Source organism: Rhodamnia argentea, chromosome 10, assembly GCF_020921035.1.
Source record: "Rhodamnia argentea isolate NSW1041297 chromosome 10, ASM2092103v1, whole genome shotgun sequence".
Taxonomy (NCBI): Eukaryota; Viridiplantae; Streptophyta; class Magnoliopsida; order Myrtales; family Myrtaceae; genus Rhodamnia; species Rhodamnia argentea.
Genome location: NC_063159.1, coordinates 9051604 through 9069629, shown reverse-complemented (window position 1 = coordinate 9069629; position 18026 = coordinate 9051604). Strand labels below are relative to the sequence as shown.

The following is an 18026-nucleotide window of genomic DNA, read 5'->3' as shown; positions in this document are numbered from 1 at the left end:
CGATGACGTCAATATTGTCGTTGACCAATCTTCTTTTCTTATTTTTGCCAAAAATGCTGTGTACATAATAAACTAAAAATTATCTTTTTTTTTTTTGTTCTTTTTATTAAATTTGATGGAATTGTGATCTCGTATTAGCAATGGAGATTCCTTTTTCTCTGTCAATATAAATCACAGCACTGTTATTTTATTATCAATATTATTTACTCATTATAATTTTAATATCTAAATCATTTTTGTCATTAATCAAAAGGTGAAATCCGATTGAGAATGGCATCTAAACGAATCAAAGAATTGCGATATCGTTTAAAAAAATTCCACGTTCTTTTAAACTTAATTGAAATCCTCGATTCAATACTCTTATGGATCCTCGTATTTCTCAATCCCTAACATAAGATTGCATAGTAATCTAAAGGACATTCATGAAAAATTAGCTAATATAATTCAATAATGACAATTCTTCATTACCTCTCATGTACGACCCACTTCTTCGAATTTAACCTCGCATGTCGACCCACTAGATCAGTAGATATTGAACGGTCTCGAGACTTTTTTTTTTGTCCAATCTCGAGACTTAACTACTTACCATAAAAAAAAAATTATGTATTAGACAAGTAGGAATTGACAAAAATGCCTTTCAAGGATTTTTTTGTTTTATTTGGTCGGATTTTAAGGATTATTTGCTTTGTTTTCCTTTCTTGTTTTTGGAAAATTTGGGTCCACAAACGGGCCTTTCCGCTTACAAGAGAGCCAACTGGTCCCGAAATTCCATCCAGTTTCAGGGTACCTGCTAATCTTTTTTATACCTTTGTTCTTTTCTCTTCTTCTCTCTGTGAGGGCCTGAGGCTTGAACCAGCCAGCTTAGCAAAGAAATCCAACCACGGACCCAAAAAAGTTGACTCTATTCTCACTTTTTTTTTCAATGAGAAGTCAATGAAATTAAGGGGGAGAGATGTTGGACAACATTGAGATCCAAGATAATGTGAAAAGTACTCCAACCCAAACAAATTACTCCTTGAAAAAAGGTCCTACCAAATGCTCTCTAGAGAAGTTTTGCCACACACCAATTAAGGAAAATTTGCTCTGAAACTATATGAGCCTCTCAGATCTCGCCGAGGTATATCTGCTTATCGCTACCGCAAGATCCGATGATGGGCTCGGTCGGATGGAACACGGTCTCGTTCACGGATCCCGTGTGGCCCGGGAGCTTGTACAGGATCCGACGGGATGTTGTGTCCCAGATGTAGACCATGCGATCCGCGCTGCCAGCAGTGACCTTGCTTCCGTCCGGCGACCAGCCGCACTTCAGTAGGTTCTTCTCGAAGTTGTGCTGGTGACCTTCCATTATCTTCACGCAACGGTTTTGCGGCGCATAGGGTCGCATATCCCAAATGCAGAGCTTACAGTCCATAGCATTAGTAAGGAGATAGGAACCATCAGGACTCAACTGCATACCTGTTATTGTATCTTGGTGGCCTTGAAGGGTCATGGTAACTTCACCTTTACGTATGTCCCATACCTTCACCTCAGTGTCTATTCCCCCAGTGAAAATTTTATCCGATGCATCAGAAAAAGAAACCGCCGTGATTTGGTATTTATCTGGAAATGTTTGGATGGCACCTCTTTGACGCATGTCCCAAAGCTTAGCAGTTCCATCATCAGACCCGCTCACCACGAGAGGAGGACCTCTCCGTGAAGGACAGCATGAGTTGACGAATGAAGAATGTTCTACCATCTTTTTTACTTGTTTGCCCGTTTCCACATCCCAGGCTCTTAGGGTTTTGTCAGGACTGGCTGATATTATCTGAGAACCATCCGTTGTCCACTGAAGATCCAGAATTGCATTTTTGTGCCCTTTCAAGACCATGTAGTTTTTGCAATCCCCGTGCACATTCCATAAGAAAATTTCTCTGTCATGAGACCCAGATGCAATGACTGTCCCAGCAGGGTTGAACTTCATAGTGTAGATAGCGCTCTGGTGACCTGTTAATAACATGATAGGTGATTCTAAGCTTGATGTTCTCTGTCTCCCATTTGGCATGGGTCCTTGAGGAGGAGCGCCATATGGAATGGTAGACCATTCCATTGGTCTGGGACCAGCCACTGATAAAGCATTTTCACCCTCTCTTGGAACAACTTGCATTATCCCCTTGTTGCTTAATCCAAATTAAAGTTCGCCTTCTCTGCACCCCCATATCGAGACAATCGATGAGGGAATTAGCAAGTGACCAGATAAACACATAATAAACACATTTAATAAACTTCTTTAACAGCAAGCAAGCAGACACCTGCTTTTGACCCAATGTAACAACAAGCATAGCCTGCCAATCAAAGATATCAGGTCCAACAGTAGTCTTAGTGCACCAATTATTTCAGAGATTAAAAAAGAAACATTATATCAATAACCAGGAAAGAGCTTCCAAAGAAATTGGTTCACATATACTGCAGAGAAGTGCTTAAATACCTAGAATACAAGGACATTAACGTGGATTTATTTATTAAAAAAACAGGAGGGTCAGACAAGATGTCAATCATCAAAATCATGGGTAAAAAATGGATGGTGACTCCACTCACTGCTAACAAGTGGAAAAGGATCCTCTAAGATAATTTTCAACACACAAGGGAGAAAGTCTTAATCGCAGAAGAGAAAAGTGACTTCATAAGAAGCAAGAAAGGACAGAAGGAGAGAAGATGGAAAGCAATATTAAAGTAAATTAACTCACAGGAAATTCTTAACAGAAGAACAAAAAGGATCCATGTCACCAAACCCAACCAATATTAAGCTAAGCCAAAATTGTTCATACATATTACAGCTCATTGATGGTCCTCAAAAGGGGAAAAGACAGATATTTGCTACAACGACAGTGTGGGATCAGTAGATGCATGCAAATAGATGATTACACAGATGCAGAGGATACTAATTCATATGGGACCAAAATATTGTTAAAGGAAGATATTGAAGGACAAATTTGAGAAACAATGCTAAAGCTAGAGAGATTCATCATTAGTTTGGATCTGCACTTTTAGTCTTTGAAAAGCACCAAAAGGACTGAAAATATGAAGAAAGAGTGCTCGTAACATTCTACAAGACATAAATTTTCAGGAAGAAAAGAGCACTTCAATCAAAATGGTAAAGAGTTGGAGCAGGGAAAAGCTGAAGACAAACCTTTTCAAAAACACAACTCCCGAATTCTTCACTTACAAAAGTTGCAAAATTTCTAATGAAATCGCAATTTATCGTAAAAACAACTTAATGGAGGAAATGAATATGAGAAACTTAGTATAGACTAGGTAATTCTTGTTTCATCCAAAAGCTTCTTCAAGAAATAGCTGCATTGAAGCAAAGCAATTGATGAAATTTCAAGCGTCATTGCTGCCAGTCACGATTTAAGGCAACAACCGGTTTTCTATAGCGTTCTCAGATCTTGTCGGAGCATGCTTGAGGATGACATCATCACTTTTTTAAGGATCCCAGTTACTCTTTTGCAATGCCAATGAAAGCATTCTATCCTAGCAGGGTTTTCTGACCATTTTTAAAATTTACAATTATTGGCCAACAAGATGTAAGTTTATTGCACTCGAGTAGAATACTGCTCATCCAACAAGACCTGAAACCTGAATTTCATGATTCCAAATCAGATTCAGGCATCAAGAGAATCAGACATGCTTCTATTCATGTAAACGTGATACAAGGATATAGCTTTTTTTCTAAAGAAAGAATAAAATGTACTTCTATAGTCATTTTGCATCTTTCATGAGTTTTCAAGTGCTGATAGTTTTGGATTTAAGTCCCTAGGAAAAGTTTATACAGGTAAAGGAACCCTATTCCTGTATATTAGCACTTTAAATCTGTAATTAGATCTCCATACTTGCATAAATTTATCTCCAACATATCTGTACTTGTTTTCCTAGATTTTGAAGTTCAAGAGACATCCTTTTTTTTTTTTGTGTTTGATGCTTGAATTCTCCATGCCCCTTTCTTCAACCTAATCTCGGCAACCGAATTTCTTGGTAGGGTTCTCTGCCCGTGTCAATGTTCCTATCCAAGCAAGACACCTTTCAAGTTGGTAACAAAGCCACGCAGCAGAGAGGCAACGGAAAAGCACAAAATCTCCTACAGCATTTGTAGAACGGGGTGATTCATTGGGCTAAATGTTACAGCCTAAGTCCAATCTTTCTCAGCGACCACCGAACATGAAACAAGCAAAACAAGCATATCATCCAACCACAGGACTGGCCTATCTTGTTCCAACCATCTCATGTCCCGGGTTTAGGGTTTAACGGTTCAGCTACGACGTGCAAGCAATTGGTTCCGAGTGTCGAGCGAAAGACGAACACATACATATCGAATACCAGTTCCACCCCTAGACCTAACAAAAATGAGGAGAAATCTTCTTGAATTGAGGCGAAAATTGCAAACGAGGAACAAAGAACCCTAGCAATATCGACCACAAGCACAACCCCTTGGTCCGAGCAAAAGAAAATGAAACGGAGAGCCGCAACGTCCTCAGTCGAGCAAGAACGCAAAACACACAAACAGAGAGAGACAGAGAGACAGAGAGAGAGCGCGTACAGAAGCAGTGGTCCAGCGACAGGGTCTCTGAAATCCGAAGAGAGGATCTTCGTTTCAAGAAACGCCACTTCGAGCTGCTTTATGGAACTGGCGATGACAAGACTTCCCAGAGAGAGAGACAGAGACAGAGAGAGAGTGAGAGAGAGGAGGTTCGGGCCCGATCTTGAACTGGGCCTAAGATTCTTTGCCGAGGCCCGTCCAGGAAAGAGGTTTTGTTCAATTGAAAGACGTCAAGTTGTTGTTCCCCGCGACGGCGGTGTTGGCCGGAGCAGAGGTATCGCCGGAGACAACCATATCGCATTCTTTGTAAGATAGAAGAAATCCGGGGGATAAAGAAGGTACATGTGCATGCGGGGCTGGTGACCGGTCATCATTACTCATGGCATAGTGATGCCGAAGCTCGTTTTCTTGCGGCGAGATCTAATGGTGAGCGATTCGCGCTGTTGACCCAATTCGAAAGACCGTGCGGCGTATAGTGTCATTTTGATCACGAGAAGAACATCGGCCAACTTAAGCGTGCAATGCCCCGATGCTAAATTGCATGCCCAATTTGATGGACCGTTCGTAAGAAATAGAAAACAAAAACGAATTTTTAGGAAATTTTCTGCTAAATTGTATTAATTAATAGTGCAAACAATGTTCAACAAGGGACTATTGACATACGAAAGTTTAATTAGTTGATCAAAGAGAGTCTCACTAGTCACTCAACTAATACACTTGTGGAGTGCTAGTGATATATAGTAGTGTAGTAGTTGAGACTCCGCCCCTTCTTCTTCTTCTTCGGTGAAATAAAGCCACTTTGAGGTTTTCTAAGAAATGAGGCATGCAACGAAGCCACTACAAAGAAGTCTCCAAACAGAAAAGAAAAAAAAAGGGAGGTTTGTAATGATTTTGAAATCTTTTATACTAGGTAATCCAAATAATTAATTTGATCATTATGATCGGATCATACACTTTGGAAGAAACTTGTACAGTTTCGCAAGGGGTTTTGATTAATCAAAAAGAAGAATTTACTTTAACCGATATGTCTTTAGGAATGACCATACATAACATAGAAATCACACTTGAAAAGGTTAGACAATTAGCTCTCAAATTGCAAGGGAACCGCATGCAAATGAATGACTTAAATCCAGGCAAGAGAAAACTCTAAAATACCCACAGCGACTCAACCAGCGACCATGCATCCGGAACAAGCCCGGACCAAGACACTCACTAAGGACTCCCGACACTCGCGCACGGAGGCACTCGCGGTGGAGAACTTAAGGAGAGGGTGTGTTTTTTCCGAGAGGGCGATGATAGGGACGCCAAACATGAAAGCCAGCTTCCGTAAAACTACCACTGTGCCCTTGACTTGCTGCACAAGAACGCCACAACCAAACTGGAGGGTTTTGCGTGTGGATTCTCTCCTCTTTTTCCTTCTTCATTCTTCAGCCTAAATGCCATGATGGATAAAACTAGATGGATAGATATTGAGCAATCCGCTAAGTATTGTGTTGGTCCATGATCTCTGGAAGCGATGGAAATTATTTACCAACGTAAATTAAAAACTCACCTTGAAATATGAGTAAATTATTTCACTCTTCCAATTGTATCCAGTTTCACAAACCATTTACAGGCTACGTAATCTTTGCACAAGAGAATTTACTTCCGCAAGGAAAATCGACCCCTTCATGCTTCAGAGAGATCGGCACTCTCACCGCCGGGAGAGAGTGATTCTGCAGGAAGGCTTTCGATTTCAGGATCATCGGACGGCTGAGATTCATGCCTCGCAGCGGCCTGTAGGACCCGATTTTGCACATCTGAGGATGAGGGTGATGTTGGCAGTCCAAGGCCGTTCGTTTCCAATTTGCCAGCAGCCCAAGCAAAAGCTTCAGCCCCAACTTTAACAGGAGCAGCCAGCAACCTACAATGTAGAGAGCAGACAATTATCCGTAACAGGCAAATGAAATGTTCCAGGGAAGAGTTATTTCTCAGACACTATGTTGTTTTATAAGGTCCATTTTAATTGTTTCATCACATAGCATTATTCTTGAAAACACGAATTCTGATAAAATAACCTCGGGAGTTGTCTGGCAATATTATTTGCCAAGAAAATGTCCCTCAAAGTGTAAGGCTTACCTCAGGTCTTGCTTTAAATCTTCTGAGCCCCCATAAGAAGCAAGCCGCCGATAAATTGTCTGATAATGCAAATAAGCAATATAAGAGGGTACAACAACAATTAGCAAAAGTTGCGAGGTATGTGGGGAATCTTAATAAATAAATCTAGAAAAATTCTTGTAAGTTGCAAAAAGTTTGAGGCTAGAAACACGAATCAGATTGCACTAACACAGATGATAGGAGCAATATCATATAACGATGCCCATGAGACCTACATGAGGGATGAACAATATCCCCATCAAATCTACATTTTTCCATCAAAGGTGGCTCGTACAAGCCTCATATGACTCCCCTCCCTTATGTGCACAGTGAGAATAAAAACAATTGGCTCACTATCTGACGGGAGAATGAAATGTGCTGGCTTTGGAAATCACCACATCCTTTTACATAACTATTTTTTTGTTTCAAAATACTATCATCATGTGGATTACCACAAGAGGCTCTTCACTTTACAGTCTTCCACTCTTTACACGTAACCTTTACATAGAGATAAACAATTCAGGTGCAAATATATAAAGAAGTACAGTACGTCTCTCAGTGCAAATTGCAAGACCGTAGCAGAAATAATCTCACAAAAAATAAGGGAAGACAGATCACTATCGAAGGAGAAAAGGCAGTCACCAGCTTGAATCATCTTAGGATGTAAAAAGTACCTGGCCGAGGCCGACAACTCCAATAAATTGTAAAGTCTTCTCCCACTCTGGAAAAAAAAAACATGATTTATGCTTAGAAGGATGAAAAACAGGTCAAACTTATGCATGAACAGCAAAATACCTGTCTGCCACCCCCTACCACGCCAAAATCCCATAGAATATTATGCATGGAAGTAGTATAGATTCATGCTGAAATACCACCATAATATTCAAATTCATTGTGAAACATTCTTCAGGAAAAGACACTCACCGACAAGCGCGTACAATGCAGCCAGAAGACCCTGCCATGAAATTGTTAGACAGATTGGTGAAAGATATATATGAAGATGCACAGAAATCCATCTTTATCCCCAATTAAAATCAATAAAGAACACAATCAGGAAACTTGCAGGATTTGTTTAATTATTAATTTTTGCCAAGCAAACCCCTCAATGTTGGCTGCAGATAGGCCATCTTACAGAGGGTGAAAAGCTGGCATTAGCTTGACATATATGTTGTCGAACCCTCTTTCTTAGCTCATATTTCAGTATCCTAAAACAGTTTAGATATAGGATACAGATACGGGAAAGAAGTAGTGAATCAGATTGACAAATATGCATGCCAAAGAGGTGGGAAATGAAGATTTTAAGCCAGTTGATCATCTGCAATTTTGTTAACGCGCAGATAAGACACAGAATACAGGTAATAGAGAGACACGATTAACTAAAACTGTTCATGGACCAAAAGGTGCAAATTATGTAGGTCTTACCACACCAGAAGCAAAAAGTTGCAAAGGAGAAGGGTTGATCTCCTCCAGTATTGCCTCAGCCTCCTGAAATGGTGTCAAGATGCACAAGCATCTGAAGCAGATCAGTCCTTTGAACAGAGCTGAGTACCAAACTGTCACAGGTAAGGGGAAGCTAACATTTATTTGACAATGCTGGATAATTCATGCTAGAGAACACTACTTAGAAATAGGAAAAATGTCACTAAGGTGCCCTTGAGCATGCAATCGTCCATTTCTCGAATGCATTTTGGGTCAGGCAATACACCTTCGCAACTGTGCCCATTAATTAAACACAAAGTCACATCTCCGTCTCCTAGAAATGTAGTCACATTAAGTGCTACCAAAAAGAAATTAACCCCTAAAATTTACCGGAAATAGCCTCTTCATCAGATGCATGCATGTATAGACGGATGCTACAGCTGTCTTTGCCATGCAGAAGAAGGTTGACTAGGAACCCTAATTGTATTACAGCATTGCAACTCCAAGTATCCCGCAGTATAAGCCCAGAATACTTGAAATGATCAGTGCTAGTCAAGTAAGAATTCGCCCTCCTTTTCATGTTCATGAAAATTATAAACCAAGCTGATTGCTTAAAATTCTCTGGGCCGGGAATTTATCTTACCACCTGATCTATCAAATGAAACTTACTTCAGCTAGTTAGAGCATATACTATGAAACACGATTCACTGCTATCATAGAAGTTGCAATGGACACTCCATTATCCTCTAATTACTAGAAGCTAGTTAATATAGTTAGCTCTTTATACATCTCTTTTTTTTTTTTTATAAACTTTTTAAGCTACAAAAGATAAAATGCAGTTAGCCATAAGTACAGTAATGTTCTTGTAGAGTTCTCTTTAGGGTGTCGATCTCTCATGATAAGTTGCTATGAGGCAACACTTCACGTGGATAATAATACATATTAGATTAGATTGGATATAACTAATATATATAGAACTATAATAAAAATAAAAATAAAAAGATAGCAGCATACGGCCTCACTAGAAAAGGTAAAGTAGCCATGAGAAATAAGATTGTCTTCTATTCTTTCTAGTAAAATAAGAAGGATATGCTTCCATAAGATACGTGAAAATTTATCAGCATTAAAGTGGAAATACCTCATTGAGTACAGTAAGTGTTGTCTCAGGTTTGAGCTCCTTAATACGGAGACCCTGTTTCACCCAAGATTGGAAGCCACCTTGGACCAAGTATGATTTCTGTCAATGAAGTTACATCCCTAGCTTTAGCATAGGTCAAATTATAAATTTTCTAAAGACCATAAAACCTTCTAAGAAAGAATCACGTTATGAAGCTAAAACTTTACACTGTTCCAGTATAAGCATGTTGAGAAATTGCTTAGCATCAGCACGTATCTTGATGAATAGGAGAAACATCATTTACTACGTTGCTTTACCGTGTAAGATTCATGTCCTTTGACTGCTGATGGAACCTTTTGCACCAAGACATTCTTCATAACCCAATTTAACAGTGATGATTGACTGAAAGTGCACTATTGATAAAGAAATATCACAAAAGATTGAAAATGCAGTCCATAGCATCATCCTCCTATAATTATACTCTTTGCTCCAGGGAAGTCCTTTGTGATCCTTCATGATACTTCTATAAAGAAATACTAGAACAACTCGTCCTAAGAAAATAATAAATCCTGTCTTGCGAAAAGGTCCATTCAATTTCATAGTTTGCATTTACAAAGTTTCCCTGAATTCAAAACTATCACTATGTATGTTTGGATACCATGGTTCTTATAAAACATGCTGTGGAGTAAGTTTCTGAAAAGAGCACACGAAGTGGATCACCGTGATTAATTATCTAAACTAAAGTAATCAAAAGAGGGAAAACACCGCCGTCGCATTTCTTCATTTTAACTACTAAGTTTTGAAAGTAAAACTCCAGAGAAATTTCATATTCCGGTTCGTCGCATTTCACCTGCCACACAACATGGTCCAAGCTTGAATTGATACATGCAGCAAAGTTCATGAATGAGTGGCATGAGCTTGGACAGTGACACGTTATGAAATGCAGTTAGCATGTACATGTTAACATAAAAAGCACCAAATTCCCAAAGAAATGCATTTTCCAGAGAGGTGAATGGTTCAAGCAGAAAAGTTCCTTGCCTGAATTCCAAGTTTTCTCAAAGATCTAGCAATCCCTTTTGCTCGGGAGCCATCTGCATCCAAAATTATTACCTTTGACCTGTCCTACATGTAACAGGAGCATATATCTCTGAGAAGATTGATTCTATAGAATTGTATAATTATATAGCATCCAGTACTCATAAAAACATAGAACAGACAAGCACACCAAGCTAACACCTTTAAGAAAATCTAGTTGATCAATTGTTCCTCAGACATGATGACCCTGTTTCATTGCACCAATATATGTGTACACAATAGACGGTTGGAGGGATGAATTAATTCATAGATGGATATGCATACAGACCATTCATGCATCATCTAGTGTCCCTTTAGCTTGGGCACTCACTCTCTTTTTCTGCTATCTGTTCTTTGGGATATGATATACTAATAAACTACCAGAATCTCAAAATGATGTTTCGCAAACAACCAAGGTTCTTCAAATATTAAAAATTATACATGAAGAAGTACATGAAAGTACTTTCCAAAATCTCTAAAGTCAGGATATTATTGTAGAATATGGAGTTTGGTTTAGGAAGTGTTCAGAGTACCCTATTCTTACGCTTTTCTAACAATAGTCACTGAGCCAACTAAAGCCTTACCAAATGGACATCCACATTCAAAGTTTAAAACATAAGTCACATACCTGAACTATCTTCAAGTTCCGAATGACAACTGCAGCTAAGGAGTCTTCAACATTTCTACCACCTTTTAGGAGCTTCCTCAAAGAGCCATCAATCTGGAGATCAACAATTAACACGACATTGCATTTTATCAATATCGTTTAGGCAAAATATCCATTCTTCAGCCCAAAGAGAAATTCAATAGGATGCATTCCCTCAGCAAATCATCAATAACGAGAGAATAAACACAAATTTAATCCCTATGCCTCATATGCAGTTGGTGGCGATTTATGATATTGTTAAAGCTCAATCTTCAGTTTGTTAGAAAAACTAATAAATCCTCATCATCTTTTTAACAGTATTGAAACAATAGATTCATTTATCTCTGCACATCATGACATTCTCTGCCTATTTGAGTTACAATAATTCCTCAAAAATTTTGGGTAACAATCTCAAGAACTTGAATAATCAACCCATTAAGTTCATTAAGACATGATTATAAAGACGATGGCTGAACGTTTCATCTGCCCACAACATATCCAGCAGTAAACAGGAACTCAAATGCTATGCTAGATAAAATCTCTCGGCCGCAAAAAATGTATCTCGTGGATTTCGTTATAATATAGGCAAAATGCAGACTTAACTTGACAGAAGAAATTCTCAAAGAGAGATAAGAGTAGGGATGGCACCATGTAATAAGCGATGCACAATTGTCAGTTCATTTAACAGATACAGGAATAACATCCGTGCAATACACAGACATGCAAATGTAATTCTGGATACAGCTTCCAGTTTCAGAGTAAGGAAGACTACCCCAGGTGGGGATACACTTGAATAACGAAAACGAGCAGCACGCCGAAGGTCAGGAATGCCATCAGTTTCTCTAAGCACCTTAACAAAGTAACGGATCAAACCAAGAGTTTATCAGTACCTTATCAAAGGGAAACAAACAATGAGACCCTTTATAGGTGTAAAAGTATGTCAAGTGACATAAATTAAAGTAAGATAATGATAAAAAAAGACAGCATGAGAGGAAGCACTAGAAGATTGTGATTCAAGCCAGCTTGCAGACTTATGGAAGTTCAATTAATCATCGCATTTATGGCAGAAAAAGAAGTCCAAAAATATGAGGCTACAAAAGTTTTTACACTCTTGCCTCAGGCCGAACATCAATAAGTACAGCACCATCCTTTCCCATTAAGAGCTCTAACGTTGAGTTGGGAGATAAATCTCCAGAATAACCACTGTATGTCCATGCCCAGTAAAATGCCCTGCAAAAATCTGACGAGACATATGAACTCTCTCTTAAATAGATAAATCTCGTCTACTGTATACATCCATACAAATAGAAACTTTTTTCCATTATACCTTTTCAACGGGAAATTAGTAACGAGAATAGCACAAAAGGACAATCATACCAAAAGGTGGAAGCAGTGCCAAGGAAAAGAGCAAAGGGAACAATTGGATCATTTGGGTCCAAACCAAGACTTCTCTCCAGCTCCTCAATTGCCATGTAAACCTTTTTCAGTACGACCATTAAACCATCATTAGAGATTCATTTATAAGAATGTTCAGGAGCCTGCCAGTTCAGCAGGTATATGAAAACAGTGTGCTATGAATATCATAAAGTATATCTGTAGAGTTCATACAATCAGTAGGAAAATACAATGTCATCACGACCATTGATTAACATTTTCAGAAATCACTATCCAGAAATGAAAAGATGGTCAGATTGAGATTATACTGATAGAAAATTGTGACCAGAACATTTCTCATGATTCACACAAAATAGGAGTCACAATGCCATGATTTGAGAACATTGATCCTCAGTACCCAACCAAGTTTGCAAAGAGAATCACCTGTTGAAAAGCAACTCCAACAGGTTTCAGAATTTCCATTGTTTTTTCTTCTGAAAAATTAAGTCTATCTCTAAAATCCGGAGGGAGCGATTGCTTGGCCGAACTATAAGAATAGACAATAAAAGAAGCACCCTTGGTCAAAGAATCCTCCAGCACAACTATTGTCTGTCTCAGCACATCAACACCAGCAATAGCTGCCTTAGTTGCTGCTACTTTAAGATCACTTGTGATATTTGTGTATCTATCACCAGCTGCTTCTCCCATCTGATTCGCATTAGTGAACACTTTGGTGGAAGCATTATCTATTGCATCATTAGCTCCTTTGATAGCAGTTCCCACCGAGGAATAAATTGAATCTAAAGAGCTTCTCAGAGTGCTTTCTCCCTTGTTTACTAACTCATTGATGGAATCTGTGACTTTGGAAAATATATCCTCAGCACTGGATTTCACACCGCCTATCGAGTTAGTACTTAGGGAAAGGGGCTCATCAACTGAGACAGCAATATCTGGTGCTACATCAGGAAATGATACTTTTCCAACATCCATCGATTCCAAAACTGTGGAAGCATTTTCAGCTGGTTGATCAGTAAATTCTATCCCTCCTTCTTGAATGGAAGGCAGCTCGGAACTTTCCACAAATCTCAGATGCCAACTCTCCCCCTCGTATGGCTCCCTGGTAGTTGCTATGGAAGAACTCCAGACTGATTTTCCAACGCCGTTGTCAATGTCAACATAGGATAGCTGAGTAGCCTGCGTTCTACAGGCATGTCTTTGAAGGCTCTTTCCGTCTAGTGAAGCTGGAAAAACCTTGTCCCTCAAAAAGCATCCGTGGTTGAAGTCCTTATGGAACAAGTTCAAAGATTGCAGTCCTCCATTTAGCGAATTCTGCAAGTTCCAGTCAGTTCCAAGCAATGCAAATATATTCAAGGTAACAAGCTCTCTCCGCATTTTGCATAGTCATATTGTGAAGTAAGCAGCAGAAACCCAAATCAGACATGGAAAGTTCCAGCTTTCAATCATGAAGTCTAACCTGGCTGTGCAGAGAACAGCTAGGAGTAGCCGAGCAGACGGGCAACGTCGACATGTCCACCACCAGTCACCCCACTAGAGAAATCACCAAGCTTTCATCTTCTGCCCAAGAAGCAGAGTTGCAACACGAAGTGAACCAACACGCGACGCACATTACGCGAAACGAAAGCTGCAACACAAAATGAATCGCCAAGCACACCGTCTTTTTGATGAAAGGTCTGTGCGGGGGGGACTCGCACCAGCTCCTTCAGTTGGGTTCCTTTGGAATTGAGCCGTGAATGGCCGCAGAGTCGTGCAAGAGCCGAGACTCGGAAGAGCTGGTGAAAATAAGGTGAAACTAGCGTCGACTCGCGCGTTATGCGGAACGGATGACGATGGCGACGGCGATGATGGTCGAATGGGGGAGAAAAGAAAGGAGATATCTCGGAGGGAATCGTGTGGCTTGTCGAAGCCGCTGGCGCGATCGCTTCGGCTGCTCTTTGCCTCTCGTTTCTCTCCGTGGGGTCGTGCCCGCCAACTTGTCTCTTTCACTAGCAATCCCATTTCTTTATCTATTTATTTATTTTCCCCTTCTAACCAGATAGACTAAGTAGCATCGATATCGGTACACGACACGCAATACTATACGACATATCAACACATCATGTCTCAAAAAATAGAAGATTTCAACACATTGAATAAATGAATATTTTTGTTTATATATGATAAATATGAGCATTGAGTTTCTCCTTATTCTTTTGTTAGAGATTCACGATTATGTTTTTTTTATACTATCCGTGTATATTAATTTTGGGATGGTCGGATATATGACTTAAATATTTATATATTTGGTAAATTTATATTTTGACCCTTAATTTATTAAAAAATGTTTAAAATTGACCTCGTGCGTGCTGTAATGTCGAGTTAGGATGCTAGATTCAAGTGTCGATCACATGTTGGAGAGTGTCGAACGCGTGTTGGGCATCCAACACGACATAGAACCCTTAGAGAGTGTCTGTGCTTCTTAGCAGACAGGTTGAGTTGCTGCCAGCAAGCAACGTTAACTCCATCACTAGAAAACATGGCGTGTGTTCATATGTCTAACCCATATTTAATAAGTTAATTGTTATATGAGTTAATTATATTTAGCAGATCGATCATAAATGGGTTTAGAATGATAAAATTTAACATAATAAGCGTGTTAAATGGGTTCATAATTCACTTAAACTCAACTTACTTCTATGACTCTCTCCTCACTTTTTTTACCCTTATTTGATCTCGTGCTTTCTCACGCTGTCATCTCAACTTTGGTACAAGTTTTTCTAGATTTGGTTAAATATATAAGTGTTTAAATAATATGGGTCGAGCCTGCTATTAATTAAGAGGGTATGCGTCATTATATTTGTATTGAATGGAAAAGAGCCAATTTAAATGGAACGGTTTCCCACTCGATTCTGTCCACCCTTTTGATGAATCAAGTTTTTTTTTTTTTTTATATCCGGATCCACTGGCCCCACCGGGCGTCACCCGACGTCTGACCCGAAGGCCAACCGGTGATTATACTTGGAGGGAGACTGGTTTAGCAATTCACCGCCGGGGCCCCCCACTTAAATCACGGAACCCGGCCAGGAGATTTGAACCATCGACCTTTCATGAGAAGAAGAAGGGCTCAAGCTCAAACAACTACGCCATGTGCGGGTGGGTATTCAAGTTTAACATTGGATGACGAAGAAAAGCATGGGAACAGGGCAATCTCAAGTTGATATATCATGAAAGCAAAAATACAATAAAATTATGCTTAATGGAATAACTATGGAAGGAATTATTTATGAGACGGTGGAGAATCTAACATGAATAGGTTCAACCATAAAAGTGGTATTTCCTCAAAAGGTTGATGTGCCAATTTTTAGAAAATATAACATTTTTCCTCCGAAAATTGAGACAAGCCCATTTGCATTAGCTTTTATTTTATGCTATAAATTATGTGCGGCGCTATTTCCACCCCGTAAATGACTATGTCCACTCCCTTTTACACTAAAAAGATAAAACTTCCCTCAATTTTACAATTACAATCGAAAGTTATGGCCACACTCCTCCTTTTTTCTATTTTTCCTTTTTCTATTTAAGATAATTACCATCATTAAGTATTTCACATGTATTGCTTTTTAGCGTGTTAAAGAAAAGTGCATTTTCAGATATTCTTATAAATTTTTATATGCTCCATGTAAAATTATCTCGTTAATAATAAGAAAAAAAAACCTTTGATATAATATAAAATCGAAAAGTGTATTCTTCATCGTCCTTATCTATTTTTTTTCCATCCTTCTTGTCTCGATAGCTCGCTTTGTTGGTGAACTTTTTATTAATTTCATTAGTCTAAGTCAAGTATGTTTATTTACTATATCAAAGAATTATTTTTAATCTTACTATATTGGCGAGATACTTTTATTCAAAGCATCTAAGACGTTAGAGGAATATCTAGAAATACACTAAAATTACTATGCACGATGATGTATTTTGATTTTTTTTTTGTGTGTACATAATTCACAGAGGATGTTAATTTTTGTTAATTTAAAATGGAATTAAAAAAAACAATTTTACTTTATGCAATGTCTTGATTTAATTAAATTTCTCCTCGGTCCACAGAAACAACCCGTTGCCCTTCCGTAATTGTCCTTGTCTCTCTCCTTCTATTTCCCTCTTCTCTCCGCCGCAAGCCCACGGCCGCGTAGAAAGCCGTTCCCCTAAACTCCGCCACACCACGTCACCTCCTCTTATGGAATCAAATATGGCTCATCTAATGCCCACATCATCGACAGCTATGTAGTCTCTCAAGTAAGTCCTCAGAGAGAGGTCAAGTAGAGTGCGAGAGGGAGAGAAATGATGTTCGCCATGGCCGGCTAGGTCGATGAAGGAGGAACAATAGCGATGGCGTGGTTGTGCCATCACAAATAATTGACAAATAATTGATGGGAGCTGAACAACATGACAGTCAAATTTTGAGATGAAAACCATACAAGACTCCAACATACTCGAATCTATAATGTAATAACATCATAGCAAAATAGACTCTTTGACATTAGACGCACGTTGACGTAGCCAATAAAATGATTCTACTCTTTCGAAAATTATAGTAAGATATACATTTGAATATATAATAATGCATGCTCCTACATAGTAAGATAGAGATGTTTTTTAAATGTCTATCTATATCACATTTCATGCGAGGCATTAGTCACTTGTAGGGATCCACTTTATCCTACTTATTTTGCTACACAATTTATAGTTAGGGACCTAATTTTTTTACCACGCCACTCTTAGCAGACATCGAGGGTCAAAACACCTAATTTTGAAAAAAGCTTAATAGCTGAAAAAAAAGGAAAGAAACTTAATCATTTGTGGCGACATAATTGTAAATATCTCTACTAACTTTATTAACGTCGAAAATCAGCCACGAGTGACGGTAATATTTGAGAGGAGAACGACGTCTACTATCATGAACAACAACTAGACCAAGCGTGGATATACCAACACTAGATTATTAAGAGAAATTCGAAAAATTACACTCGTCTAATTTTTTTTTTGGTCGAAACACTTGTCTATTCAAATTTACCATATATTTGTGATTTGGGCCTTTGTGGTATTTTGATCAATGACGTGACAAGAGGGTTGGCACGACTTAAGGAAGAAGTCTTTGCCAAAAGCCAAGAAATAAAAGCCAAATGACCGAAAGAAAGAAAGGAAAAGCAACGGAAGAAACAAAGCAAGGCAAAGACAAAGACCCCCGCGTTGACGTGGTTGGCCGATTTGGTCGAGACGCGCTTCCAAATGATTTGGAGGTTCTTTATTTTTTTAGTTTTTCATTTATAATTTCAAATGTTTAAAATTTCTCAATTGCCATCTGATACCGATAAAATCTCAATTCCGCCGTGACGTGAGTCCGGCTTGTGCATCACACGTAAAAATCATCTCGATTTCAATTTGACTCGCATTTGGCAATGGGCGAGTGGACGGGATTTCATGTTCGAATGCCGACACAGTGCTTCTTTCTTCCGTCTCCGCAATTTTTCCATTGGAATTTTTCGGCATTTGAACATTTTTGTAATGGGAAAATAGGATTATTCTGTCTCCACATTTTTCCGTTAATTAGCTTCTTTTTCGACATTTAAACATTTTTTGCTGGGAAAATAGGGAAAATAGGATTTTATAAAAATCAATTTTGATCTCCTAATTCC

The 18026-nt window shown here is 38.8% G+C and overlaps 2 protein-coding genes across 9 annotated transcripts; both read right to left on the bottom strand.

Moving 5' to 3' along the window:
- Positions 1–939: 939 nt before the first annotated feature.
- On the bottom strand, positions 940–4683 carry LOC115739038 (U5 small nuclear ribonucleoprotein 40 kDa protein). 2 transcript variants are annotated; one of them, XM_030671889.2, is made up of 2 exons: positions 4574–4683; positions 940–2183 (listed from the first exon to the last, which is right to left on the bottom strand). In XM_030671889.2, the coding sequence occupies exon 2, from the start codon at positions 2141–2143 to the stop codon at positions 1103–1105; it is 1041 nt and encodes a 346-aa protein (XP_030527749.1). In that variant the 5' UTR covers positions 2144–2183; positions 4574–4683; the 3' UTR covers positions 940–1102. The 2 variants fall into 2 exon arrangements, with proteins under 2 accessions (XP_030527749.1, XP_048127905.1); XM_048271948.1 differs by lacking the exon at positions 4574–4683 and adding an exon at positions 4450–4538.
- A 1216-nt stretch (positions 4684–5899) lies between these two features.
- Positions 5900–14321, bottom strand: LOC115739115 (calcium sensing receptor, chloroplastic). 7 transcript variants are annotated; one of them, XM_030672031.2, is made up of 15 exons: positions 14012–14321; positions 13814–13911; positions 12784–13677; positions 12343–12443; positions 12081–12195; positions 11738–11815; positions 10948–11040; positions 10284–10367; positions 9267–9365; positions 8132–8194; positions 7634–7664; positions 7384–7430; positions 6692–6750; positions 6150–6476; positions 5900–5988 (listed from the first exon to the last, which is right to left on the bottom strand). In XM_030672031.2, the coding sequence occupies exons 2-14, from the start codon at positions 13865–13867 to the stop codon at positions 6242–6244; spliced, it is 1953 nt and encodes a 650-aa protein (XP_030527891.1). In that variant the 5' UTR covers positions 13868–13911; positions 14012–14321; the 3' UTR covers positions 5900–5988; positions 6150–6241. The 7 variants fall into 7 exon arrangements, with proteins under 7 accessions (XP_030527891.1, XP_030527893.1, XP_030527890.1 ...); XM_030672033.2 differs by having other exon boundaries at positions 13814–13887; XM_030672030.2 differs by having other exon boundaries at positions 13814–13914; positions 14012–14320.
- Positions 14322–18026: the final 3705 nt, after the last annotated feature.